Source organism: Bufo gargarizans, chromosome 3 (assembly GCF_014858855.1).
Source record: "Bufo gargarizans isolate SCDJY-AF-19 chromosome 3, ASM1485885v1, whole genome shotgun sequence".
Taxonomy (NCBI): Eukaryota; Metazoa; Chordata; class Amphibia; order Anura; family Bufonidae; genus Bufo; species Bufo gargarizans.
Window position 1 is genome coordinate 375,528,253 of NC_058082.1, and position 27,656 is coordinate 375,555,908.

General features: G+C 42.6%; 1 protein-coding gene across 1 annotated transcript; it reads right to left on the bottom strand.

The window, feature by feature from the left end:
• Nucleotides 1–3,658: 3,658 nt before the first annotated feature.
• LOC122932693 (ubiquinol-cytochrome-c reductase complex assembly factor 2) lies at nt 3,659–24,845 on the bottom strand. Its single transcript, XM_044287255.1, has 4 exons — nt 24,652–24,845; nt 17,993–18,067; nt 4,184–4,253; nt 3,659–3,860 (listed from the first exon to the last, which is right to left on the bottom strand). The coding sequence occupies exons 1-4, from the start codon at nt 24,793–24,795 to the stop codon at nt 3,763–3,765; spliced, it is 387 nt and encodes a 128-aa protein (XP_044143190.1). The 5' UTR covers nt 24,796–24,845; the 3' UTR covers nt 3,659–3,762.
• Nucleotides 24,846–27,656: the final 2,811 nt, after the last annotated feature.

Consider the following 27,656-nt stretch of genomic DNA (forward strand, 5'->3'; position numbering starts at 1 on the left):
GCAGATTTTGCTGGACTAGTTTTTTTTTTTCACCATGTCCCATTTGAATCCTCCCTACAGTAGAAACTAAAAAAAAAAAAAAAAAAAAAAAAAAAAAAAAAAGTTGTTACGGACGCGGTAATACCTAATATGTATACTTTATTTATTTTTTACATTTAACACAATAATATAATTTTTGAAACAACAAAAAAAAAATCATGCTTTAATGTCTCCACATTCTGAGAGACATTTTTTTTTTGGGGCGTTTGTCTTAGGTAATAATTTTTTGCGGGATGAAATGACATTTTTATTGGTATGATTTTGGGTGTGTATGACTTTTTGATCACTTGTTATTACACTTTTTGTGATGTAAGGTGACAAAAAATGGCTTTTTTAATATATATATATATATATATATATAATATTTTTTTTTTTTTACGGTGTTCACCTGAGGGGTTAGGTCATGTGATATTTTTATAGAGCAGGTTGTTACGAACGTGGAAATACCTAATATGTATACTTTTTATTTTAAATTTTACACAATGATATTTTTTAAACAAACTAAAAAATATCATGTTTTAGTGTCTCAATAGTCTGAGAGTCATTTTTTTTATTTTCTGGGTGATTGTCTTAGGTAAGGTATCATTTTTGTGAGATGAGATGACGGTTTCATTGGCACTATTTTGGGGTGCGTATGACTTTTTGATCACTTGCTATTCCACTTTTTGTGATGTAAGGTGACAAAGATTGTTTTTATAACACCGTTTTTATTTTATCTTTTTTACAGTGTTCACTTGAGGTATTTGTATAGAGCAGGTTGTTATGGACGTGGCGATACCTAATATGTCTACTTTTCTTTTTTCCCTATTTTTTCCTAATTTTCTTTGCTTTATTTTAGTAAAATCACATTTTTGTGTTTTTTTTTTACTTTAAACTATAAAAAAATTTGGGGGAAAACTTTATTTTTTGTCCTACTTTGGGACTTCAACTTTTGGGGGTCTGATCCCCTTTACAATGCATTCCAATACTTCTGAATTGGAATGTGTTGGCTGTATGAGTAATACAGCTTCCTGCCTGTGAGATCCAGGGGGCTGGATCTCACAGGCTCTCCACCAGAAGGCAGCCCCGGAAGGCATCGGGCTGCCTTCCATGCTATCGGGTCCCCGTCACACAGCAGCGCCAATCCCCGCCCTATTTTTTGTCCCACTCTGGGGGTCTGATCTCCTTTACAATGCATCACAATACATCTGTATTGTGATGCATTGGCTGCAGTTTTTGCTTTCAAAGTACTCTCTCTGTCACTCTAGATCAGGCATGTCCAAACTGCGGCCCTAATAGCTGTAAGCTATCCAGGCATGCTGGGAGTTGCAGTTTTGCAACAGCTGCAGGGCCACACTTTGGATATGCCTGCTCTAGATAGTCAAACACACCAGAAGGGAAAAAAGTGGAACAACATAAAAGCTGATAAATAGCAGATACTTAAAACAGCTAGACCAGAAATGCTGCCACCCTTAGAAATCCAGGGCCCTGGGAAGATTCCATTATGTCTTCTGTTTCCGACATGTTAACAGGACAACAATGATCGCCTAAGTAATCAACTTTTTATCCCCCACCCTCATTCCTGAGATCAGAGGGCGACATCCGCCTTGAATCTTGGTGCCTAGGACATCACTCCCGACTGCGTCCTAGAGGCAGATCTCCTACCCTCCTTCACACACTACGTTAGACGCGGGCTCGCATCCCACTCGCCTGCCCACATGAGGCGCCGTGGCATGGCCATGCCCCCCTGAGAGCCGGATCCGGAGATCGCAGTGCACCAGGCAGCCAGCACGACTACCACTGGGTAAGTCACAAGCTAGGCCTGAGCAAGTCGCGATGTCTTCGCTCCCCCTCCACTGGAGCTGAACATAGCAGAGCAGCGAAAGTATTCTAGAGACCGGAGGGACTCCCTGAGTGTCCGGTCACCATGCCTCAGTTCCTACTGCGCCAAGCAAGAATGGGTATTTGAATAGTAGCTCTGCAACTGCCGGCACCTGTCCAACACGGTGGGCAAAACTTTCCTTCAGATTTATACTTTTTACCATTTATATAATTGAAGAACATTTTAGGGTTAGTTTTACTCTGTGGCAATTAAGCTCTCTGTCTCTAGTTTGGCTGTGTTTATTTGTCTTTTACATATTCTATTTTTTTCCTTCTAGTTTTCCAATGCTTACTCTCTACCCTTCTGTTTTAGTGATTTCAATTCTTTTTGTGTCATTTATTGCTTTCTTTACATTTCTATTTTTACTTGTTCCTTAGACTTTTATTCCCATAAGGTATGTACCTCTCACAATTAGATTTTAGGACGCTTTTAAAAATATCCCAAATTTGTGGCTGTATTTTTATTTATTTATTTTTTAGGACTTTGTCCCAGTTAGCTAGGCCTATGGCCTCTCTTAGTTTGCTAAATTTAGCTTTTTTGAAGTTTAGTATTTTTGTTCCTCGAATCACATGGCAGTTGCTTCAATGCATGTATGGTTGCGGTCCTGGTCAAGACAATCTCCTAAACTCCAAACTGAATGTCAGAATGGGAAAGAAAGGTGGGCTACAACAGCAGAAGACCCCACCGGGTACCACTCATCTCCACTACAAATAGGAAAAAGAGGCTAAAATTTGCACAAGCTCACCAAAATCGGACTGTTGTAGACTGTAAAAATGTTGCCTGGTCTGATGAGTCTCGATTTCTGTTGAGAGATTCAAATGGTAGAGTCCGAATTTGGCATAAACAGAATGAGAATATGTATCCACCATGCCTTGTTACCACTGTGGGGGATGTTTTCTGGGCACACTTTAGGCCCCTTAGTGCCAATTGGCCTTCGTTTAAATGCCACAAGCTACCTGAGCATTGTTTCTGACCATGTCTTCATGACCACCATGTACCCATCCTCTGATGGCTACTTCCAGCAGGATAATGCACCATGTCACAAAGCTCAAATCATTTCAAATTGGTTTCTTGAACATGACAATCAGTTCAATGTACTAAAATGGCCCCACAGTCACCAGATCTCAACCCAATAGAGCATCTTTGGGATGTGGTGGAACGGGAGCTGCGTGCCCTGGATGTGCATCCCTCAAATCTCCATCAACTGCAAGATGTTATCCTATCAATATGGGCCAACATTTCTAAAGAATGCTATCAGCACCTTGTTGAATCAATGCCACGTAGAATTAAGGCAGTTCTGAAGGCAAAAGGGGGTCCAACACCGTATTAGTATGGTGTTCCTAATAATTCTTTAGGTGAGTGTATATCTGTATACCATTTTTTCAGCCACTTAGGTGGCTCTGACAAAATGGTTCACTTTCTTGGGAGATACCTACTTGCTTATTCAGCTGCACAGCAAACTGCATTTTGCTATAATGCCGGCCACTGCAAAAACACATACTGCATGTGTACTTACTGTACTTTAACATTGTGGCCCATGACTAGACAGTGGCATACATTACAGATTTCCTTTGGCGGTATACAACAGACCTTCCTGGAATATACCGCCACAGTTTACAAAGAACCTTACATTAAAAAATCTGTTCAATGCCAAAACATGGTTATTTAGTGTACAGTAAATGAGAATAAAATATACAGGACACACCATGGGCAAGAGTTCCCAACTGTTTGTGGATAAGAGCAAGAGCTTGCAAGAAATGGGAAGAAAAAGTCTGTTTATTAAGAGACTTCATATATGGAACTAATAGAGTGTATACAGGAGGAAGGGAGTGAGCACAAATTGCGATATGAACAATATGGTGTTACTCCTTAACATCGTCCTGAGGGGATTTCACATTAAACTTGTCTTTGAGCCTCTTCCACATTCCTTTTTTCATCTCATCCATCTGCTTCAGAGAATCTGTCAGTATAAAGGATATTTATTCAGTTTGGGTGCAATAAACAGTACAAGAAGGGTACAGAATAGAAATAGTCTATTCTTAGTCTATAGTTACATTCAGCAATCACTATCTCCAGTGATATTTGGGGAAACTGAACATTAATTTGCATATAATATAGGAGATTTATGAGCTCTTGATATGTTACCACTCAGCAGAATACTTACAGAACAGAGTGTTATGGTTGAGATGTCTCAGTCTCAACGAGAGAAAAAGCAGAAGTAAGCCTTTCATTCTATAAGTGTGCTTTCATACAGTCACACAAGGAGATTCAGCATAGTCTTACCAGTCGCCAGTACCATTCGATATTCATCCACAGTGATTTCTGTAAAACTTGTATCTTGAAGTCGTGGATACTTTTACCATAAAAAAGTAGAAATAAAGTTTGTGATTTTCTTTTCAGAATATTGACCATTGCTTACTTAAAAAATCTTTGGTCATACATTTACTAGGTGTAAGTACCTCCTCATGGTCAGCCACAATTAGCAATTTGACTATAGAATGCTTAATGAAGCCTGAACAAAGGAAAATTATTGATGAGACTGCATAGGACTATGAACCCCCCACCCCCCATATAAAAAATTAAAAAATAACTCTTGGCGTCTGGTATTAGGCTAGGTCTACACGACGACATTTGTCGCGCGACATTTTGTTGCACCAATGTCGCGCGACAATTTTTATAATGGCAGTCTATGGTGTCGCACTGCAACATGCGACATGCTGCGACTGCGACGCGACAGTCGCAGAAAATCCATTCAAGATGGATTTTTCTGCGACTGTCGCGTCGCAGTCGCAACATGTCGCATGTTGCAGTGCGACACCATAGACTGCCATTATAAAAATTGTCGCGCGCCATTGATGCAACAAAATGTTGCGCGACAACTGTTGCGCCCTATCTGTCGCGCAACTTTTTGTAGCGCGACAAATGTCGTCGTGTAGACCTAGCCTTAGAGCTCATTCCCATTCAATCATAATCTTAGCCTATCCCTTTACAATCAATTTAGCGGCATAGAAGATTTAACCATTTCCAGGCAAAAGTCCAGACCATAAAAATCATGATTGTTCGCAAGTGCAGCGGCTCACAGTTGCTGGCTTTCTGGCATTTCATACAGCAGATACCCGGGGCTAATGTCTAAGGCCCCTTTCACACAATCAAGTTTTCCACGCTTGCGCAATGCGTGACATGAATGCATAGCACCCGCACTGTGTTGTGTGAAAAACGCAGCATGTTCTATATTTTGCGTTTTTTCACGCAGCTTCAGTGAAAAACGCATTGCATCCGGAAGCAAGTGTGGATGCAATGTGTTTTTTACTGATGGTTGCTAGGAGATGTTGTTTGTAAACCTTCAGTTTTTTTATCATGTGCATGAAAAACGCATTGCACTCACGTGGAAAAAACTGAACACAATTTCAGACAAAACTGACTGAACTTGCTTGCAAAATGGTGCGAGCTTCACTGAACGCATCCGGACCTAATCAGTCACACTCGTGTGAAAGGGGCCTAACAGATTGCAGGGATTTAAAGAACTCCCCGCAAAAAAATATTCTCTGACCTGTTAGAAAGGTACATTATGTAATCTGTAGTGAATGTACTCAGACTCTCCAAATAACACAGCATCTTATGTGTGGACAGGAAGCTAGTTTCTCTGTGTATTACTATGGGAGCCGCACCGTCAAATTGACAATCACGAAATTTGGCACACAGGTACATCAGGTGTCAGGGCTCTTTAGGACATACTGTTCCTGAGATATTCCCCAAAAATGCATTAGCCAATAGAAGCTTGGTCACATGACCCTTATCAGCCAATAGAAGCTCCCAGGCCGTTAGCCTCCACATACACAGTTTTACTCCAGGTTTCCATAACAACCCAGCCATTTATTTTCTCTGCTGTAGGTGAGCTTTAAAGGAAATCTGTCACCAGGATAATCGCTATTGAAGTAAAGCCATGGCCTAATAGCACTTAGTACCTTATTTCAAGATGTGCCTTTGTTCCAGAAATAGATGTTTTTATCCTCTGAAAATCCAGTTTACTTGGTATGCAAATGAGCCAGTCAGGTGCCCCGAGGGATGTCACTCTTGCAGGAAGGAGCTCAGACACGCCCCCTGCCACAATGTGTCCACCCTCAAAATTTGAACTTAAAACCCCGCCCCCGGTTTGGCCACACCCCCTTCCACTCCTCTGCAGGGGTGGGATGGACAGTGACTTCTTTCTGCAGCTCACAGACAGCACAATGCTGCTGTCTAAGAGTGAGCTGTTCAAAAGGACATGACCCTGACCTGGTTAGGCCACGCCCCTCCCACTCCTCAGCCGACAGGAATTGAAAAAAAAATGAAGTTAAAAAATCAACTTCTGTCAATTTTGGACTGGACACTTTTTGCTCAAATGTAAATAAAAGCTGATAAATTTTTTTTTTCCACAATAATGCCTCCTGTACATTATATATATATATATATATATATATATATATATATATATATATGTTATTTTGACACAGTGAGGGGTTGTGTCTGGCAAGGCAGGTATTTTCCTACCAACAAGTGCGGCAGGGCTGGTTTCCAGCCAGGTGAGGTCAAATACCGGACCGGAGTTTAAGTGCCAACCCGGGTTTTGGCAGTACCTGGCCGTCCTTAACCAGTACAGGATGGCCGCACGCAGAATTGCATCTTTGCGGCGGCCCTGTTATTCCTCCTGGACGCGCCAGGGCGTCATTTCGCGAGACGCGAGATTTCCTGTGAACGCTCGCACACAGGCGCGCGCTCTCACAGGAACTGCAGGTAAACTAGCTGATCTACAGCCTGCCAGCGGCGATCGTTTGCTGGCAGGCTGTAGATGTGATTTTTTTTAACCTCTAAAAGGAATATTAGACGCTGTTTTGATAACAGCGTCTAATATACCTGCTACCTGGTCCTCTGGTGGTTCCTTTTGCTTCGATCGACCACCAGAGGACACAGGCAGCTCTGTAAAGTAGAACCAAACAGCACTACACTACACCCCCCCTGTCACTTATTAACCCCTTATTGACTCCCTGATCACCCCCCTGTCATTGATCACCCCCCTGGAAGGCTCCATTCAGATGTCCGTATGTGTTTTGCGGATCCGCGGTGTCAGTGTTTTGCGGATCCGCAAAGCACATACGGACGTCTGAATGGAGCATTACAGGGGGGTGATCAATGACAGGGGGGTGATCAGGGAGTCTATATGGGGTGATCACCCCCCTGCCATTGATCACCCTTCTGTAAGGCTCCATTCAGACGTCCGTATGTGTTTTGCGGATCAGTGGATCTGCAAAACACAGACACCGCGGATCCGCAAAACACGGACACCGGCAATGTGCTTTCCGCATTTTGCGGATCCGCACATTGCCAGAACTATATAGAAAATGCCTTTTCTTGTCCGCAATTGCGGACATGAATAGGACATGTTCTATAGGCTCTACAAAAAACGCAGTGTTCGCCCGATCAGGCCTGATCTTGTGCGCACACTTGCGTTCAGTCCGCCCCACCGCAGTGACAGAAATATTTTTTTTGTGATCACTGCAAAAACACCGTAAAATCGCTGCGGCGCTATAAAAAGATCACTTTTGGGGGGCATGGCGAGTTCATAGAAGATTATATTTTTTTGGGGGGGTACAAGTTAGCGGAAATTGATTTCGCATTTTCCACTAACTTGTGACAAAAAATAAAATCTCACATGAACTCACCATACCCCTCCCGGAATCCAAATGCGTAATTTTTTTTTGACATTTGTATTCCAGACTTCTCACGCTTTAGGGCCCCTAAAATGCCAGGGCAGTATAAATACCCCACATGTGACCCCATTTCGGAAAGTAGACACCCCAAGGTATTCGCTGAGGGGCATATTGAGTCCATGAAAGATTGAAATTTTTGTCACAAGTTAGCGGAAAGGGAGACTTTGTGAGAAAAAAAAAAAAAAAAAACTATTTCCGCTAACTTGTGCCAAAAAAAAAAAAAAAAACCTTCTATGAACTCGCCATGCCCCCTAAAGCGTGAGAAGAAGTCTGGAATCCAAATGCCTAAAAATGCCCTCCTAAAAGAAATTTGGGCCCCTTTACGCACCTAGGCTGCAAAAAAGTGTCGCACATGTGGTATCGCCGTACTCAGAAGAAGTTAGGCAATGTGTTTTGGGGTGTCTTTTTACATATACCCATGCTGGGTGAGAGAAATATCTCTATAATGAATATTTTGTATAAAAAAAAAAAAAAAAAAAAAAAAAAAAAAAAAAGGGGGGGGGGGGGGAAAGTTGTCTAAAAATACACCCCAAAACACATTGCCCTACTTCTTCCGAGTACGGCGATACCACATGTGTGACACTTTTTTGCAGCCTAGGTGGGCAAAGGGGCACAAACTCTAAAGAGCACCTTTAGGATTTCACAGGGCATTTTTAACACATTTGGATTTCAAACTACTTCTCGCGCATTAGCACCCCTAAAATTCCAGGGCAGTATAACTAGCCCACAAGTGACCCCATTTTGGAAAGAAGACACCCCAAGGTATTTTGTGATGGGCTTAGGGAGTTCATGGAAGTTTTTATTTTTTGTCACAAGTTAGTGGAATATGAGACTTTGTAAGAAAAAATAAATAAATAAAAATCATCATTTTCCACTAACTTGTGACAAAAAATAAAAAGTTCTATGTACTCACTATGCCCATGAGCGAATACCTTAGGGTGTCTACTTTCCGAAACGGGGTCATTTGTGGGGTTTTTCTACTGTCTGGGCATTGTAGAACCTCAGGAAACATGACAGGTGCTCAGAAAGTCAGAGCTGCTTCAAAATGCGGAAATTCACATTTTTGTACCATAGTTTGTAAACGCTATAACTTTTACCCAAACCATTTTTTTTTTACCCAAACATATATTATAATTTTTTTTTATCAAAGACATGTAAAACAATAAATTGAGAAAAATGTATATAGAAATGTAATTTTACAACTGAAAGTGAAAAATGAAATTTTTTTGCAAAAATGTCAGCAGCAATGACATACCACCTAATGAAAGCTCTATTAGTGAGAAGAAAAGGAGGCAAAATTCATTTGGGTGGTAAGTTGTATGACCGAGCAATAAACCGTGAAAGTAGTGTAGTGCAGAATTGTAAAAAGTGGTTTGGTCATTAAGGGTGTTTAAGCTAGGGGAGCTGAGGTGGTTAAATAGGCAGCAGAGATGTCTGTTTTTGGGATCTAAGGCTTTGTGCCGTGCTAGAGGGCTGAGAGCCGCATGCTGGGGAAACAGGCCCCCCTAAAGCCTGCTGTCGACTACTGGAGGCAGAACTGCCAGCAAGATGACTTGTGTTATATGAACTTCTCCCACTTAGAAATCAGGGAGGGGTCTGAAATTCACATTGTAGGTGCATTCCCACTCAGAGACAGAATAAAAAAATAAAAATAAAATAAAAAATAGGGAAATCACATTGTATGATTTTTAAAGAATGTATTTGTCTTGCACTTTTGAACATAAGTTTTTTGAACACCTGAGAAATTCTGGCTCTCAAAGACCTGTTACTGAGCCTTTAAAAAGTCCACCTCTACTCCACTCATTATTCTAACTTAGTAGCACCTGTCTGAGCTCTTTAAAGAGACCTGTCCACCCCACAGTCATACGCCAACTACTACCATGGGCCAGACCAAAGAGCTGTCAAAAGCCACCAGAGATAAAATGATGGACCTCCACAAGGCTGGAAAGGGCTACGGGGCAATTGCCAAGCAGTTTGGTGAAAATTCATCAACTGTTGGAGCAATTGTTAGAAAATGGAAGAGGCTAAAGACGACTGTCAGTCTCCCTTGGGCTCCATGCAAGGTATCACTGATGATAAGGAAGGTGAGGAATCAGCCCTGAACTATGAGGGAGGAGCTGGTCAATGACATGAAGACAATGACTGTTTCAAAGGTCACTGTCTGTAGAACACTACGCTGTCATGGTTTCAAATCATGCATTGCATGGAAGGTTCCCCTGCTCAAGTCATCACATATCCAGGCCTGTCTGAAGTTTGCCAATGACCATCATCCAGATCCAGAAGAGGCATGGGAGAAAGTCATGTGGTCAAATGAGACCAAAGTAGAACTTTTTTGGGGGGAGGATAAAGGATGAGTTGCATCCTAAGAACAACATCCCTACTGTGAAGCATGGCATATTAAAAGGTTCTGGAGTGGCCTAGCCAGTCTCCAGACCTAAATCCAATAGAACATCTTTGGAGGGAGCTGAAACTCAGTGTTGCTCAGCGACAGCCCCGAAACCGGACAGATCTAGAGGAGATCTGTGTGGAGGAGTAGACCAAAATCCCTGTTGCAGTGTGTGCAAACCTGGTCAAGAACTACAGGAAACGTTTGACCTCTGTAATTGCAAACAAAGGCTTCTGTACCAAAAATATTAAACACAGATTTTCTCAGGTGTTCAAATACTTATATTCAGCAGTGCAAGACAAATTCTTAATTATAATTTTAGTTATTTATTCTGACTCTCAGAGTGGGAATGCACTTACAATGTGAATTTCAGACCCCTCCATGGATTTTGAAGTGGGAGAACTTGCAAAATCACAGGGTGTTCAAATACTTCTGTTCCTCACTGTACCCAAATACACACATACAGTGAGGAAAATAAGTATTTGATACATTGGCATTCCGCAAGTTTTCCCACCTACAAAGAATGGAGAGGTCGGTCATTTTTATTGTAGGTACACTTCAACTGTGAGACAGAATTAAAAGAAAAAAAGAAAATAAACAGAAAACCACATTGTATGATTTTTTTTTAAATATTAATTAGCATTTTATTATAAAACTTTATTATAGAATTTAATGATTAGTTCAGAAACCTTTGTTTGCAATTACAGAGGTCAGATGTTTTCTGTAGTTCTTGACCAAGTTTGCATACAGTGCAGCAAAGACTTTGGTCCAGTCCTCCATACAAATCTTGCAGGTTTCAGGGCCATCGCTGGGCTACATTGAGTATCAACTCCCTCCAAAGATTTTCGATTGGGTTCAGGTCAGGAGACTGGCTAGGTCACTTCAGGACCTTGAAATGCTTCTTACAGAGCCGCTCCTTAGTTGCCCTGGCTGTGTGTTTCGGGTCATTGTCATTCTGGAAGATGCAGCCACGATCCATCTCCAATGCTCTTACTGAGGGAAGGAGGTTGTTGGCCAAAATCTTGTGATACATGGCCCCATCCGTCATCCCTTCAATACGAAGTCGTCCTATCCCCTTTGCAGAAAAGCACCCCCAAAAGTATGAAGTTTCCACCCCCATGATTCACTGTTGGGACAGGGTTCTTGGGGGTTGTACTCATCTTTCTAATTCATCCAAATACAATGAGTGGAGTTGATAGCAAAAAGTTCTATTTTGGTCTCTACTGATCACATGACCTTCTTCTATACCTCATCTGCATCATCCAGATGGTCATTAACGAACTTCAAACGGGCCTGGACATTGGCTTGCGTGAGCAGGGGAACCTTGCATGCCCTGCAGGATTTTCATCCATGATTGCGTAGTGCGCTACCAACAGTAATCTTTAAGACTGTGGCCCCAGCTCTCTTCAGGTCATTGACGAGGTCCTCCTGTGCAGTTCTGGGCCGATTCCTGACCTCTCAAAATCATCCCTACCCCACAAGGCGATATCTTGCACGAAGCCCCAGACCGAGGAAGATTACAGTTTTGTCCCTGGTGTCCTTAGACAGCTCTTTGGTCTTGGCCATGGTGGAGAGATTGAGTGTGATTGAATATATGGACAGGTGTCTTTTATACAGGTAACACGTTCAAAACAGGTGTAATTAATACAGGTGATAAGTGCAGAGTAGGTGGGCTTCTTCAAGAAAAACAGGTCTGTGAGCGCAAGAACAGGACATGTGATATTTTTGTAGAAATGACCCGTGGAAAGCACACTGATGATGTCACTGTGCTTTCCACATCCGTGTGTCAGTTCTACAAAAGATATAGCACATGTCCTATTCTGGTCCTCAAACCTATACAAGTCAAAAGGACTGCAAAAAGAGAAAAAAAAAAAAAAAAGTATCGCACATGAAAAGTATCCTTATTTAGTGGATCTGCAAATCACAAAACATATACGGTCGAGTGCATGAGGCCTAATCCTATATTTTTTGGTCCTGCCTGCTGAAAGGTTCATCTTGGCTTATCATGTGCTATACACTACACATGTGATACTACCATGATCAGCCTTGGAAACAGTCTGTGTGCAGGCCTCATCTCCCAGGCAACCGCAATCAAACAGGGTAATGCATGATACAGTCAGTCTATATCTGATCGGGGGTAAGTACACATGTGGCGAGTACACAAAAAAAAAAAAATCACTCTGCGGTCAGATAAAGACTTGTTGTATCATTCATTACTATGATACAGTCAGTTCGGGAGGGAAGCCACGGTCGTCTGGAAAATGTGGCAGACACATGGACTGCGATTCCTAGGCTGATCGACATCTGCAGTACCCCCAAAGTGCCCCTGATGGCATCCAAAGAGCCCCTATTGCCATCCAGTGCCCCCATGTGCCATTCACAGTGCTTCAGTGACCTCAACAGCATAGTGATCAGCCTCTGTGGCTGACTGCTATACTGTCAATCATGCACATCGCTTACATTGCACTGTACATCAGTCTCAGTCAGAACAGGCTTCACATAGATTGTACATTCAGAAGAGGGCCGGCGGTCCTTGCGCATTCACAATACAGTGCAAGCGATGGGACCAAGGAAGGCCTGCAGGAGGATGCGACTACAGTCTCCTGCCTCAGGGAGGAAAAAAAAGACTACGAAGCTGGACCGGAAGCCTGAAGAAAATAAATAAATTAAAAAAAATAATAACGCTTCTGGAGCAATTATGTGACCGCGAAGAGGATCATTGGAATGTCTGAGCTGCAGAGGGTATTAGTATAATAACTTTCTCTCCACAGGTTATTAACATGGACAATTTTCAAGTAGGGGCCGGAGAACCCCTTTAAAGAAGGAAAACCCCACAATGGTTGCTGAAATAACTTGAAACTGATAATAAATTAAAATTTACTGGAAAATCAACTGAAAATCAGACATTGATTTTGAATTGTGGTTCAACAGAACAATTTAGAAAATAAACTAATGAAACTGAATACAATTGAAAATATTAAATGTTATATGCCGCCAATATTCACATTAGTAAACTTGCCTGATTAGGACGTTAAAAATAAAATAACAAATCTTTATTAAATGTTACACTTAAAATTGGAGTCACTACCTCTCATTTATAGGTTCTACTATTCAGGCAGGGTATAACCCCAGATGGTGGGGAGAGGTGTAATCAATTTTAGCGCTTATGCTTCCTATCTCGAGCTCACTGGATTGTGTATAGCTCCAGTGTACCTCATATACCCTATAAAAGTATATATATATATATATATATATATATATATATATATATATACACACACACACAGTATATATATATATATATATATATATATATATATATATATATATACATATACATACACATACATACATACACACACACATTCTTTGTTACCCACGATAAACGTACGTGCCAAGAGCTGGACACAGAGGAGCAAGATCTCCCGGATGTCCAGCTTCTGGCAGATCTATTTGCTGAAAGACAAAAAGATCCTGGTGATGGTCCATACACGAACCTCCGATTGCCCTCCAAAAAAGTATCCACCAATTAATAATAATACACCTATTGATACATTTGTAACAGTTGTCACCGAACAACTACTTATATTAGAGGGAACAAACAGGGAAGGAGGTATAAGACATAGCAACATGCGTAAAGAAGAGCATCAAGCCCTTAGACAGCTGGAACTTGATGCTGAAAATTGTGATCAAACCCTCCGACAAAGGAGGAAATATTGTCCTCTTTGGCGTTCAGCAATATGAAGAGATGTGCCTGAGAATATTAATGGAGAGGCAGAAGTACAAAAAAAAAAAAAAAAAATACTTAAGGGCCCGGAGGAATTGTTCTGAGCTGGTGGATTTCAGGGTGGCAGCCCGTGAACTACAGACTCTGTTCCAGAACTGTGGCTATCCACAAGGGACCATAAAAAGTGCATATCAACATGCACTAAGCAGTAATCGAGAACAATTACTTAGCCTCACAACACATTGGGGGATTCTAAAATCTGACCCGGGTATAGGCCCTTTCCTGACGGAACATCCATCAAATCACCTACAATCGTAACCGCAATTTAAGAAATTATTTTGTTCACAGTTGTTAACAGGCCTCTAAACCATAAAAATCATGGTTGAGAAATGACCTGAAAGGGACGTTCCCATGTTGCACATGCTCCCTATGGGCTGAGATTTTTTGTGAACTGCAAAACTATAGGAGTGGTTTATTTACTGACCTGGCAAAACAAAACGGGAATTCAGGAAAAGAATAGGGGAACATCTGTCTGATATTAGAAATGAGGCAGACACATTGATAGCACGACATGTGAATGATGTCAAATCGGGACAATAGAGACAGTCAAATTTCAGGGGATTGAACATGTGACACGACCAGCAAGAGGAGGTGATGTTGATATACGATTTTATTACGAAAAGAGGCTCAATGGATTTTTAGAATGCCTAAATGACACCATCTCATACACGTTTTATTTAGAAGCATCATGTACCCCATATCTCTGACTACCTCTTAATTAACAATATATGGGGTAAGGCACACAGCAAAAAAAAAAAAAAATTGTGCATGTCCTACTTTTTTCACATTTGCAGACAAGGATAGGCATTTTTTTTTTTACAAGGGATCGGTGGAAAAAAAAAAAACGGATCCCCCCCCCCCCCCCAAAAAAAAAAAACGCACAATTTGAGGACGCAAAAGACAACTGTCGTGTGCATGAGGCATAACAAATTGATGTATTTCTTTCAGGCTTGTTTGTTACCTTAAGCCTGTTTTATGGTTACTCATATATCCCCCTTGGACACTAATATAACAATCTGGTATGGGTCGTGCGCCTTTGTATCTCTACATCTTTTGATAGACAGCATGATACACAGTAGTATATACTGTATACATTGAAGCACTATAAAAGCATCTGTGATTCAGCCTATATTTGTCACCACCAGACATCTGAGAAGCTCTGACAGACGTTCTTCAGAACCTCCTCCTTGAGGTTCCTTTTGTTTTGCTTTCGTTTTCTCATCTCGTTAGCCTCTCTCAGCTGTCATGTAATTGCACTGATTGCATCCCTTTAAATCCCTTCCCATACTGCATCACTTTGCGGTTTATACAACTTCCCGGAGTGTGTGCATGCTGGATGCTACTACCGAGTCTTCTACAGATAAGTTTTGTTCATTCATTTCTGTTTTCCTGTTTGCTGGATCCCAGGTGACCCCGACTCCCTCCGTATCAAGTGTAGGGAGCCGGTGGTCGTGTCCCCTCACTATTATAGGGTGTTCAGGTGTTATACAGTCGAGGAACGAGGATATGCGATCATCTACCATTGAGATTTTGCATAGGCTGAGCAGTTAGGGAGAGAGCCAGGTCTGTTGCAGGGCTCTCCCTTTGGTTCCTTCGTTTTGGATCCAGTCAGTCGGATCTTCATTTTGTGTCAGTTTTCTGTACACCTTCCGTGACTATATTATACACTAGATTAGGAAATATTGCTTTGTGCCCCTTTTGCTATTTCAAGCCGAAACACAGGCATCCGGTACGGTCGTCACAGTGACGAAATACTGCCAGTTCGCCCGCCCCTATGTGCGTTTGATAATACTTGCTACTGTTAATATATGCAGGGTCACTCTTGCACAGAAATGCGTTGCGCGGCAGATAGATACAGAAACAGCATAGGGGACGAGCGTACCAGGAATAGTGTCAATGAGAGGACACTAAGTCATTTATATACACCACACTATCTTAGTTCTGGTTAAAACTAGGTGGTCCCTCTAGCCGTTTCTCTAATAGGCAGTGAAGTGCAGGAATTCTACTTACCGTCTCCATACAGTGACAGTTATTGGAATATATGTGCTGCAACAAGATTGAGTGCTACAGTGTAGTACAATGTTAAATGCTATGGGTACATGGCTGCTATCACGGGCTGATGAAGTGTAACCCATGGTTTATAGGTTATATGAGGTACACTCGAGCTATAAACAATCCAGTGAGCTTGAGATAGGAAGCATAAACGCTAAAATTCACTACACCTCTCCCTATCGTCTGTGGTTATACCCTGCCTGAATAGTAGAAGCCATAAATGAGAGGTCGTGACTCCAATTTTAAGTGTAACATTTAATAAAGATTTGTTATTTTGTTTTTAACGTCCTAATCAGCCAAGTTTACTAAACTAATGGAAATGGCCTGGACAAAAATTATGGTACCCTTAACGTAATATTTTCTTGTACAACCTTTTGAGGCAATCACTGCAATCAAGCAACTTCTGCACCTGTCCACCTTCATTTTGGCCCACTCCTCGTGGGCAAACTGAACCAGCTGGCTCAGGCTTGAAGGGTGCCTTCTCAAGACTGCATGGTTCAGCTCCTTCCATAGATGTTCAATATGATTTAGATCAAGGCACATAGAAGGCCACTTCAGAGTAGTCCAATGCTTTGTTCTTAGCCATTCTTGGATGTTTTTAGCTGTGGCGTTTCGGGTCAATAGAGAACCCTTGGCCTGTGACTGAGACCAAGCTTTTTGACACTGGACAGCACATTTTGCTTGAGATTTCTTTGTATCCTGCCTAGATTTAAGACAACCTGTGCCAGATGAAGCAAAGCAGCCCCAAAACATAATCAAGCCTTTATGTTTAACAGTAGGTAAATTATTATTTTCTTTGTATGCTTCATTTTTTTTGTCTAAACACAGAGCTGATGTGACCTGCAAAAAAGCTCCAGTTTTATCTCATCTGTCCAAAGGACATTCTCCCAAAATATGAATTTGGCAAATTCCAGTCTCGCTTTTTTTAGGATTTGCATTCAAAAGTGGTTTCCTCCTTGGTCGTCTTGCAATAAGTCCACTTTGGCATAGACAGTGATGGATGATGAGATCTGAAGCTAATGTACCTTGACCTTGGAGTTTACCTTTAATCTCTTTGTAAATTGTTTTGAGCTCTTTGGTTACCATTCATATTATCAGTCTCTTCAATTTGTAATCAATTTTCCTCTTGCCATCACGTGTTGGGAGGTTGCCTACAGTCCTATAGACTATAAAATTCTGAATAATATGTGCAACTGTAGTAACAGGAACATAATCAAGCTGTTTGGCGATGGTCTTATAGCCTTTACCTTTAATTTTCTTTCTAATTTCCTAAGTCAACTCTCTCCTTTCTTTGGTCCATGTTGAGTGTGGAGCACGTCATGATACCAAACAGCACAGTTCCACTCTCTAAATAGGTGGACTGACTGATTACAAGTTTGAAGACACTGATGCTAACTACAGGACACACCTTAGTTTAACATGTTCCTATGGTCAAATTTTCAAACTTTTCTAGGGATACCATCAATTTTGTCCAGGTTAGTTTTTTAAATATTCTGTTGAGTCACAATTCAAAAGCAATGTCTGTTTTTCAGTACATTTTTGTCAATTATTATGATGTCAGTTTCAAGTTATTTTAGTGACCATTGTGGGTTTTTCCTTTCTTTAACGTTAGGGTACCAACAAGTGTGTGTGTGTGTGTGTGTGTGTGTGTGTGTGTGTGTATGTGTATAATTATATTAAATAATGTACTATTGCAGTGATGGGAGGTTATCTATCTAATCTATCAGGGGTCAAGCATTACTTCTAGATGTTGCATAAAATAAGGCAGAAATAATGTGGCAAAACCTTCCCTAATCTGAAGATGTAAGTGTGGGTGGGTAGAGCTGTGGGCACGTAACATGGCAGGTTATGACCAAGTGCTAACTCTATTGTAGGCAGCAGTTACAATATGCACGACCATTATACGAAATGCGTGTTATATAAATAGAATATAAGACATGACTAGGTTGTTTTATTGGCTTCTAAGGGTAGAAAACCAGGACATAAATGATATAACTGAAGTCATACTATAGGTCCAGAAACCATTATTTTCTATCTGCAATTTCTAAGAGCACTAGTCTAAGTAACAGCATTTGTCCAACATGACATATCCGAAGGACTCAACCATCATTTATATATACCTTTTCTCTGTAATAGTTGCTGTTTAGCCTACTGAGGCTCTCATACATTTCGTCACAGGCTTCTAGATCTTGAATCTGCCGAATTGAGAAAAACAGAATGACTACAAAACAATATGTAACACGCGACACAGTAGTAGACACATTGCATCTACTTTATATGGTGACAGGCAATTTCAGAAAGGCACATTATTAAGAAAGAAAGCACACAGAACAAGTATTAATTATTAAAGTGAATGGCTGATATATCTTGCCTTGTTATACCACCTAGGGTGCAATAAATATCAGATCAGTAATCAGCACAAGATGGTTGATCATGAAACAAACACAATAAAGGAAAGAGATTGCTCCATGTAGGTGTCATGTTGACCGATACCCTATAAAATTGACCTAAATCAGAACGGATATGCTCTATAGGAAAAATAATGTGAGGTGCCATGGCCCAGTAGCCTGTATAAAGAACACAGTGCTCTTTATCTAAAGGAGTCATAAAATGATGAAAGGACTATCAAGGTTTGGGGTAAAGTGTTGTACATGTGCAGCATTTCTCTATATTTATGATAAAGTGCTAATGGAGTAGATCAAGAATTTTGCAGGGATGGGTGGAGGTCTGTCCAATTATAGGTCATCTGTGGATTAAGAAGAAGTACATAGTAACATAAGAAAAATTTATGTTTTCTATGGAGTGCTACACTTTCTAGTTCAGGACTACTTCTTTGCCCCATTAAAAATTGTGACTAATTAAAAGGAGGGCTCGACAAATCCCAGGTTTTTTCTCCCAGGCTGTAAGCTTTGCGCTGCGATTGGCTAGCGCTACAGCCTGGGAGAAGAAGACGCCCAGGAGAACAAGGGCAGTCTCCTCCTACTATAACCAAATCCCCTAAGTCTCCGCTTACTATAACCAAGTGACCGAACATACTGGAGGGCATAGCAGGAGAACGGAGCAGCGCCCAGGGCTAATAGTATGTGCAGTGAGATCCCTGGGCGCCGCTGTACATATCACGATACTTAGTTCACAATTTTTTGCCAGATGAAAGGTCCTCTTTAAGACCACGAGGCTAACAATGTGACATCACTCCCTCTTCCCGCTGGCTGTCAATGTCAGCTGGCCGCGGAGTGACACACGACATGTACGTGGCAGCGCTCACCTGCCCGCTAGGCGCTCTCCACCGCACGCCTCATATCCCGGCAGCGGCGCAGGTGACTACGGCGGGGTTTCTGTTTCCCGAAGACTCTTCCAGCGTTTCCTGGAGAGGAGCCGTCTCTTCACCATAAAGCCTCATGCACACGTCCGTAGAACATGGACCGCATGATACCGGCCTGGATTTCTTCTGAGTGCAGGAGCACATGGCGTCATTGGTTGCTATGATGCAGTGCGCTTCCTGCTGCCACTGCAGCACAGAAGTACACTGGTATAGATCATACCAGTGCATTACTGCACTGCGGCGGCAGCAGGAAGCGCACTGCATCATAGCAACCAATGACGCCATGTGCTCCTGCACTCAGAAGAAATCCAGGCCGTTATCACACGGTCCGTGTTCCACGGACGTGTGCCTGAGGCTTAACGCACTCACAGGACCGCAGCCCCACCCCCTCCCCCTCACAGCACGGGATGTAGATCCAGCAAGAGATGGAACCAAATCCCGGCCTGGACTCTGTGTGCGTCCATAGCGGAGGGAGCACAAGACAGGACAAATAATCTGGGAAGGCAGAAGGGCAGTGATCCCGCAGTCATGGCGGATACAGGCGGCAACAAGGGACATTTCTCTTCAAACCCAGCGCTGCTTCAGTTTTATCTAGTCACAAAATAAGTTTACAAGAGAAGAACTATAAGATGAATGATGAGCCCAGACCAAAACATCCTGGGAAAGGGATCTCAGTTCTGTAAATGATAAACACTGAAGAGATGCGGCACACAGTACACTGATAATAAACAATGCCCATGTTGTTTGGTTCTAGACTTCTTTATATGTTATTTTAAGAGGTTTTATTTTTGTTGCTGAGAATAAGGCTTTATAAAAGGTAAAAAAAAAAAAAAAAAAAAAAAAAGGGCTCCTAGCTTTAAGGAAATTTGTCAAGCCCTGAATTAAAAGGATCTGTTCACATCACGCTTTTTGTTTGCATTTGGAGTGTATGCCAGGAAAATCCTGATGTACAGTGATCCCTTAAAATACAATGGCCTCAGGATACAATATTTTCAACATACAATGGTCTTTTCGGACCCATTGTAACAGATCTCCTGGCACCCCGACTGGGTACCTCCTTTGATGGATGCTCCTAGTGCTTCCCAAGGGCTCCAAGCACTCCACTTGACACCATAACCACTGCAGACCCCACTAGTAATTCCGGACTTCTGTCCCAACACCCTAATATCCACTGTTATAGGATCAGAGTGTGGAACTGTGCCCATTTTACGGCCGGGATGCATGTGGTAAGGGAACCCAGTTTCATTGCTTTCCTGATTGTACATAGAGATTGGTTTTGAAATCTTGTCACTTTTTCGCTTATCCCCATTACTTTCTGGGTTGTAAGAACTGTCTCTAGACAAGTAGAATCTAGACGGACCCCTAAGAAAGTTAAATTCTGAGATGGGCAAGGATTTGACTTTTTCCAGTTTATTAATCAACCTGTCTGATACAGTGTCTGACAAGTTAAAAACAGATTGTTTTCGAGTGCTTCTTTTGAGTTGCCTATGATCAACAGATCGTCACGGTAGGGTATAATTATAATGTTTTCCTTCTTAAATGAGCCACTACCTCTACCATTACTTTGGTAAAAACTCTTGAGGCAGAGGTGATTCCAAAGGCAAGTACTTGGAACTGGAAATTACATTGTTCCCCCCCCTAAAAAAACGCTATGCGGAGAAATTTCTGAGATTTTTCGCATACCGGAATACAGAAATAAGCATCTTTTAGGTGTATTGATGCACAAAAAAAAAAATAATCTCCTTTTAACAGCTTTATTATGGATCTTATCATCCCCATTTTGAATCCGACATTTTATGAATTTGTTTAGGCTCCTTAGGTTTATTATTAATCGAGATTTTCCATCCGATTTCTGGATAGGGGTTATTCTGAAGACATTTGAGGGAGGAAGCTGAAAACTGTAACTCTTTGTAATTATTTTTAATACCCAGGGATTTACTGTGATCTCTTCCCATTCTTTGACAAAAAAACTTAAGTCTTCCTTCTACCTCCCTGGCGTTATTGATTGGTAGATTCTGTATTTCTTGGTGTAAACAGGAAACCTCTGTTTGCTTTCTGCTTTTTCCCTTTTGACCAAAGTGTTTCCCTAGATGATCTTTTTGCCTGAAAGGAACCCCCTTTAAAAGGGTCCATTCACACGTCTGTTGTTTCTTTCCTGATCTGTTCCGCAAAAAACGGGTGTGAAAGGACCCTAATTCTTCTAAAGGGAAATTTTCTTGTATTTGTACCCTTAGGGAAGGCTTTTGAGTCCGAGGCCTTCTCTGAAATAAACTCTAAATCTTGGCCAAACATTAAGTTTCCATGGAAAGGTAAACCACATAATCTCATCTTGGAACTGATATCACCACAGCTGCTGCCATTCTGACCGACTCTGCAGTAGAGTCTGACAGAAAGTCAACAGCTTTTTTACGAGCAGAGGAAAGGAGTCCTTTAGTGTGTCACAAGACGCTCCTTCCTTTAGAAGAGTTTCTAATTGTAACAACCACCTTTTTAATGATCTGGAAACGGATGTAGCCTCCAGATTAGGCTTAAATAGTGCAGCGCTAGCATCCCAGGTCTTTTTTTAAATCAGCCTTGTCCATGGGGTCTTTTAGGGTCCCCATATCTTCAAATGGAAGAGCATTTGCCCCTTCAACCAGCTTAGGGATACATCAACTTTAGGGCAGGTTGTTAGCAGGGCCTCATCCTCTTCACAAAAAGGAAGGTGACGTCTCATCGTCTTTGGGATAAAACGTTTTCTATCCGGAGTTTTCCCATTCTCTTTTTATTAATTCCTGCATGTTTTTGTGGACCGGAAAAAATATTTCTTTTGTTCCAGTCCGCTATACATTTGGTCCTGGACGGGCCTCTGCACTTTTTCATCCGAATGACCCATAGTTGCCCTGATAGCTTTTACTAACTCGTGTGTCCTCTGAGGAGAAGAGGAAGATATTATATTCTAAATCATAGGCCGAATGCACACGGCCGTGAGCGGTCCGTGGAACCGGCCTGGATTCCTTCTGAGAGCAGGAGCGCACGGCGTCATTGGTTGCTATGACGCCATGCGCTCCCTGCTGCTGCTATACAGTAATACACTGGTATGATCTATACCAGTGTATTACTGTACTGTGGCGGCAGCAGGGAGCGCACGGCGTCATAGCAACCAATGACGCTGTGCGCTCCTGCTCTCAGCAGGAATCCAGGCCGCGATTCCACGGACAGCTCACGGCCGTGAAAAACGGCCGTGTGCATTCAGCCATACCCAGATGAATCCCCGGAGTCCGGATCCTCTGAATTTGATTCTTGCTCCGAGTCAGAGGATGATGAGCCGGATATACTCATTTTTGGATCTCTGTTTTGAGCTAGATGTCCATGGGGTAACAACAGGATTCACTGCTATGGCAGATCTCATTTCTTCCCTTATTATATCTCTTAGCCCCTCCCTAATAGACAGGACCAGGTCTTTTACCATATTAGAGGTACACTTTTTGCAGTTTTTTTGTTATATGCGTCAGGCAATCTAACTGAACACAACACATTTTTTAGTTTTTGGACTAGCTTTTTTCTGAGCCCCATCCTTCTCACTCTGCATACATACAGGAAGAGAGAGACAGACACAGAGGTATAAGGGGGTTTAACAAGGGTAAGTTAACCACCATCCCCCCTCCTCCAGAGACTTTACTTACAATAGAGGGTCCCTGAGAGGCTTCCATCTGACCAGTACCCGAGGAAGAAATTTATACTTCCTGTCCCTACCTGGTTGGAGGCGGGTCATCTCTCATGGTATGCCATCATGGAGGGTGAAAGGGAAAAGATAGGACATTTTAATTCTTTTGCGGAACGGAAGTACGGGACAAAACCCCACGGAAGCACTCCGTAGTGCTTCCGTTCCGCATCTCCGGACCCATTAAAGTTAATCGGTCCGCATCCGTGATGCGGAATTCCCACGTAACGGCGCCCATGTATTGAGGATACACAAATGCAGTCTGCAATACAGTAACGGGCAGCACACGTTCGTGTGCAGGAGGCCTTAGGATTATTCACTTTAGAAAAAGACGACGAGATGTATTTCTGGAGTATAATAATATTACAGGTTATAGTTAGTAGAGATGGGTCGTTGATCCAGGTTATTCCAGTTATTCTTAATAACCTTTATATCTGCTGATGGATCCGCCGAAGTAATGAAGAGGCGCTGGCATCTACATAACTGGTGCATCCAGCACCAGTATAAATGTAAGGAAGCTTCTTTGCTGGCTTACATTTAGACTATTTTATGCGTAGAAAATGATGAACGAGAATTCCCATCCTCTTCCACCCCACGCCCACTTTTTTTTTTTACTTGCGTGAATGGGGAAAAGTTGCAGAAATACACCTAATATAGGTGTATTTCTGGATAATAAATGACCCTGTGCTTCTGTGGGATCTCGGGTCCATGCCTCTACACCGCAAAAGGTAGGACATGTCTTTTCTTGCATCTTGCGAATCGTGGGCCTATTCAAATCAATGAGTCCGCACGTCCAGGCGTGTGGGTGTAACATTAAAAAAATATGGAAACGTTCAATGGGTCTTAACAATTTTTCAAGGCGCTGTAGGTTAAACTTGGGACAAAACTACAGCCTAAGGCCTTGTTCACGTTTCAATGTACATTTGATGTCCATAAAAAAAATAATCTAAAAATACGTGTTTGATCTGTGAAGGATATTGCATTTGGTCTGCGAGTCAATTTCTTTTGCCCTCCGTGTGTCAACAGTATTCTATGGACCACTGCTAGGCTGAAAATTAATTTCCAGAGCATCTCCGATCAGTGGAAAGGCCTAACATGGACTAATGCCATCTGTGATTTTGAAAGACCCATAGAAACCAATGCTGCATCACGGACCCAAGTAACGTAGAGCTCTGATTTTGTTTTACTGACCCATGGTCAGTTAAAAAACACAGATGTGTGAACAAGTATATAAAAACCAATGTGTATGCTGCAGAGAATACACACTAATGTGCAAACCCATTCATTTAAATGGGGCCACAAAAGATAAAGCCAAGAATATTACACGTATTCTTTTTCTATTTGTTTGGGGGCTGCAGAGCGGACATATGCATATGGACAGCATGCGCATGTCCATTCCGCAGCCCCACAAAAACTAAGCTATAGAACATGTCCTATTCTCGTCAGTGCAGTGCAGACAAGCATTTGTAGCAGTGCAGGCCAGACAGGAAGCCTCACGGTGCCTGACGTCAGACGCTCCCTTCCCCTCAGTAGACGGTGCCTGACGTCAGACGCTCCCTTCCCCTCAGTAGACGGTGCCTGACGTCAGACGCTCCCTTCCCCTCAGTAGACGGTGCCTGACGTCAGACGCTCCCTTCCCCTCAGTAGAATTCCAGAACACGTGCGCTTCTCTTCTATCACTAGACAATTTACGGTACATGAATTACTACCCCGTGCGCCCCCTAGCTGTCAGGGTTACATAGTCAGATAGGCACCTGTGTGTTCTCGCCTTCCTTGAAAGCCTGAGCCACTCGCTGCCTCAAGAAAGCGCCCAAGTCCCGGCCTCGCCTGGTCTCGTCTACCGGCCATTCTTCACATACTTTTAGAAATCGTCGGTAACGTAAAGCCGCCATTTGCATCCTTTCGTAAGACTGGCTAGCCGGCAAATCAGAGTGCAGGGGTGTGATCGCAGTTAGCCAATCATGTGGCAGGAGTTGTGGGTCGGTTGCTGAGCGCTATGTGGGCGTGTCTACTAGCGCTATGTGGGCGCGTCTACTAGCGCTATGGGCTATGTGGGCGCGTCTACTAGGTCTACTACCGCTATGTGGGCGCGTCTACTAGCGCTATGTGGGCGCGTCTACTAGCGCTATGTGGGCGCGTCTACTAGCGCTATGTGGGCGCGTCTACTAGATCTACTAGCGCTATGTGGGCGTGTCCACTACCGCTACGTGGGCGTGTCTACTACTGCTATGTGGGCGCGTCTACTAGCGCTGGGAATTTTCCTCTACCTGACAGCTTGGCGTATTGGTAACCCGCCGGTTTAGATGTAATGACATAAGCTTACTGATAGCCGTCCGTCGAAACGTATATATCAAATATAAGTCACAGGTTCCTGCATCTTTCATGTCCAGAAAGAATTGCTTTAACCCCTTAAGGACCCGGCCATATTTCACCTTTAGGCTACTTTCACACCTGCGTTAGGTGCGGATCCGTCTGGTATCTGCACAGACTGATCCGCACCTATAAATCTTCGTTCACATCACTGTTCAGCCTTTATGGGGTCCTCGGGCTCAGTTTGGCATCAGTTATGTTCCTTTTCCGTTCTCCTGCTCCTAAACGGAGCAGGAGAACAGAAAGGCTGAACGGTGATGTGAACGAAGATTAATGCAAACATTGGTATCCGTTCAGTACAGATCCGTCTGCATTAACTCTGTCAAACAAAGTCTAAGTTAAACGGATCTGTCCTGACTTACATTGAAAGTCAATGGGGGACGGATCCGTTTACAATTGCACCAATATTGTGTCAATGTAAACTGATCCGTCCCCATTGACTTACATTGTAAGTCAGGATGGATCCGCCTAGTTACGCATCGCCAGGCGGACACCAAAAAGCTGCGTCCGCCTCCAGAGCGGAATGGAGGCGGAACGGAGCCAACCTGATGCATTCTGAACGGATCCGCATCCATTCAGAATGCATTGGGGCTAAACTGATCCGTTTGGGGCCGCTTGTGAGAGCTCTGAAACAGATCTCACTAGCGGACCCAGAAACGGCAGTGTGAAAGTAGCTTTAAGGATCAGGCCATTTTTTCCAAATCTGACCAGTGTCACTTTATGTGATGATAACTTTAAAACATTTTTGCTTATCGGAGCCATTCTGGAATGGTTTCTCGTCACATATTGTACTTCATGACAGTGATAAAATGGAGAAAAAATAATAATATTAATTTTATTTATAAAAAAATTCTAAATTTACCCAAAATTTAGAAAAATGAGCAAATTTCCAAATTTCAATTTCTCTACTTTTATATTAGATAGTGATACCTCCTAAAATAGTTATTACTTTACATTCCCCATATGTCTACTTCATGTTTGGATCATTTTGGGAATGACATTTTAGTTTTTGGGAATGTTTCAAGGCTTAAGCTACTTTCACAATTGCGTTCAGAACGGATCCGTCTGCATTATAGTTTAGAAAAAAAGTGTGTGAAAGTTGCTCAGACGGATCCGTCCAGACTTTACATTGAAAGTCAATAGGGGACGGATCCGTTTGAAATTGAGCCATATTGTGTCAACTTCAAACGGATCCGTCCCCATTGACTTACATTGTAAGTCTGGACGGATCCGTTTGCCTCCGCACGGCCAGGCGAACACCCGAACGCTGAAGCCTGCTGAGTGGAGCGGAGGACAAACTGTGCCAGACTGATGCATTCTGAGCGGATCCGCATCCACGCAGAATGCATTAGGGCAGTACGGATGCGTTCGGGGCCGCTTGTGAGAGCCTTCAAACAGAACTCACAAGTGGAGCCCCGAAATCTAGTGTGAAAGTAGCCTTAGGCTACTTTCACACTAGCGTTCGGGCGGATCCGTTCTGAACGGATCCGCTCATAATAATGCAGACGGAGGCTCCGTTCAGAACGGATCCGTCTGCATTATATTAGCAAAAAAAAGCTAAGTGTGAAAATAGCCTGGGACGGATCCGTCCAGACTTTCAATGTAAAGTCAATGGGGGACGGATCCGCTTGAAGATTGAGCCACATTGTGGCATCTTCAAACGGATCCGTCCCCATTGACTTACATTGAAAGTCTGGACGGATCCGCACGGATCCGCACGCCTCCGAACGGCCAGGCGAACACCCGAACGCTGCAAGCAGCGTTCAGCTGTCCGCCTGTCCGTGCGGAGGCGAGCGGAGCGGAGGCTGAACGCCGCCAGACTGATGCAGTCTGAGCGGATCCGCCTCCATTCAGACTGCATCAGGGCTGGACGGCTGCGTTCGGGTCCGCTCGTGAGCTCCTTCAAACGGAGCTCACGAACGGAAACCCGAACGCTAGTGTGAAAGTAGCCTTAGAAGTTTAGAATCAAATCTTGAAATTTTTCAGAAATTTTCTAAAACTCACTTTTTCATGACCAGTTCAGGACTGAAGTAAGTCACTTTGTGAGGCTTACATAATAGAAACCACCCAAAAACTACACCCCTCAAGGTATTCAAAACTGATTTTACAAACTTTGTTAACCCTTTAGGTGTTCCACAAGAATTAATGGAAAATAGAGATAAAATTTCACTTTTTTGGCAGATTTTTTATTTGAATCCATTTTTTTCCAGTTACAAAGCAAGGGTTAACAGCCAAACCAAACTCAATACTTATGGCTCTGATTCTGTAGTTTACAGAAACACCCCATATGTGGTCGTAAACTGCTGTACGGGCACACGGCAGGGCGCAGAAGGAATGGAATGCCATATGGTTTTTGGAAGGCAGATTTTGCTGGACTGGTGTTTTAAAA

Bases quoted from the DNA above. Each gene is read 5' to 3' on its own strand.
- LOC122932693 (XM_044287255.1), bottom strand. From the start codon at position 24,795: ATGCAAATGGCGGCTTTACGTTACCGACGATTTCTAAAAGTATGTGAA. The intron at 18,068-24,651 runs GTGCCTATCTGA...TCAATTCGGCAG, and splicing joins AGGAAGGCGAGAACACACAG to ATTCAAGATCTAGAAGCCTG. The intron at 4,254-17,992 runs GTATATATAAAT...TTATGGTAAAAG, and splicing joins GCAACTATTACAGAGAAAAG to TATCCACGACTTCAAGATAC.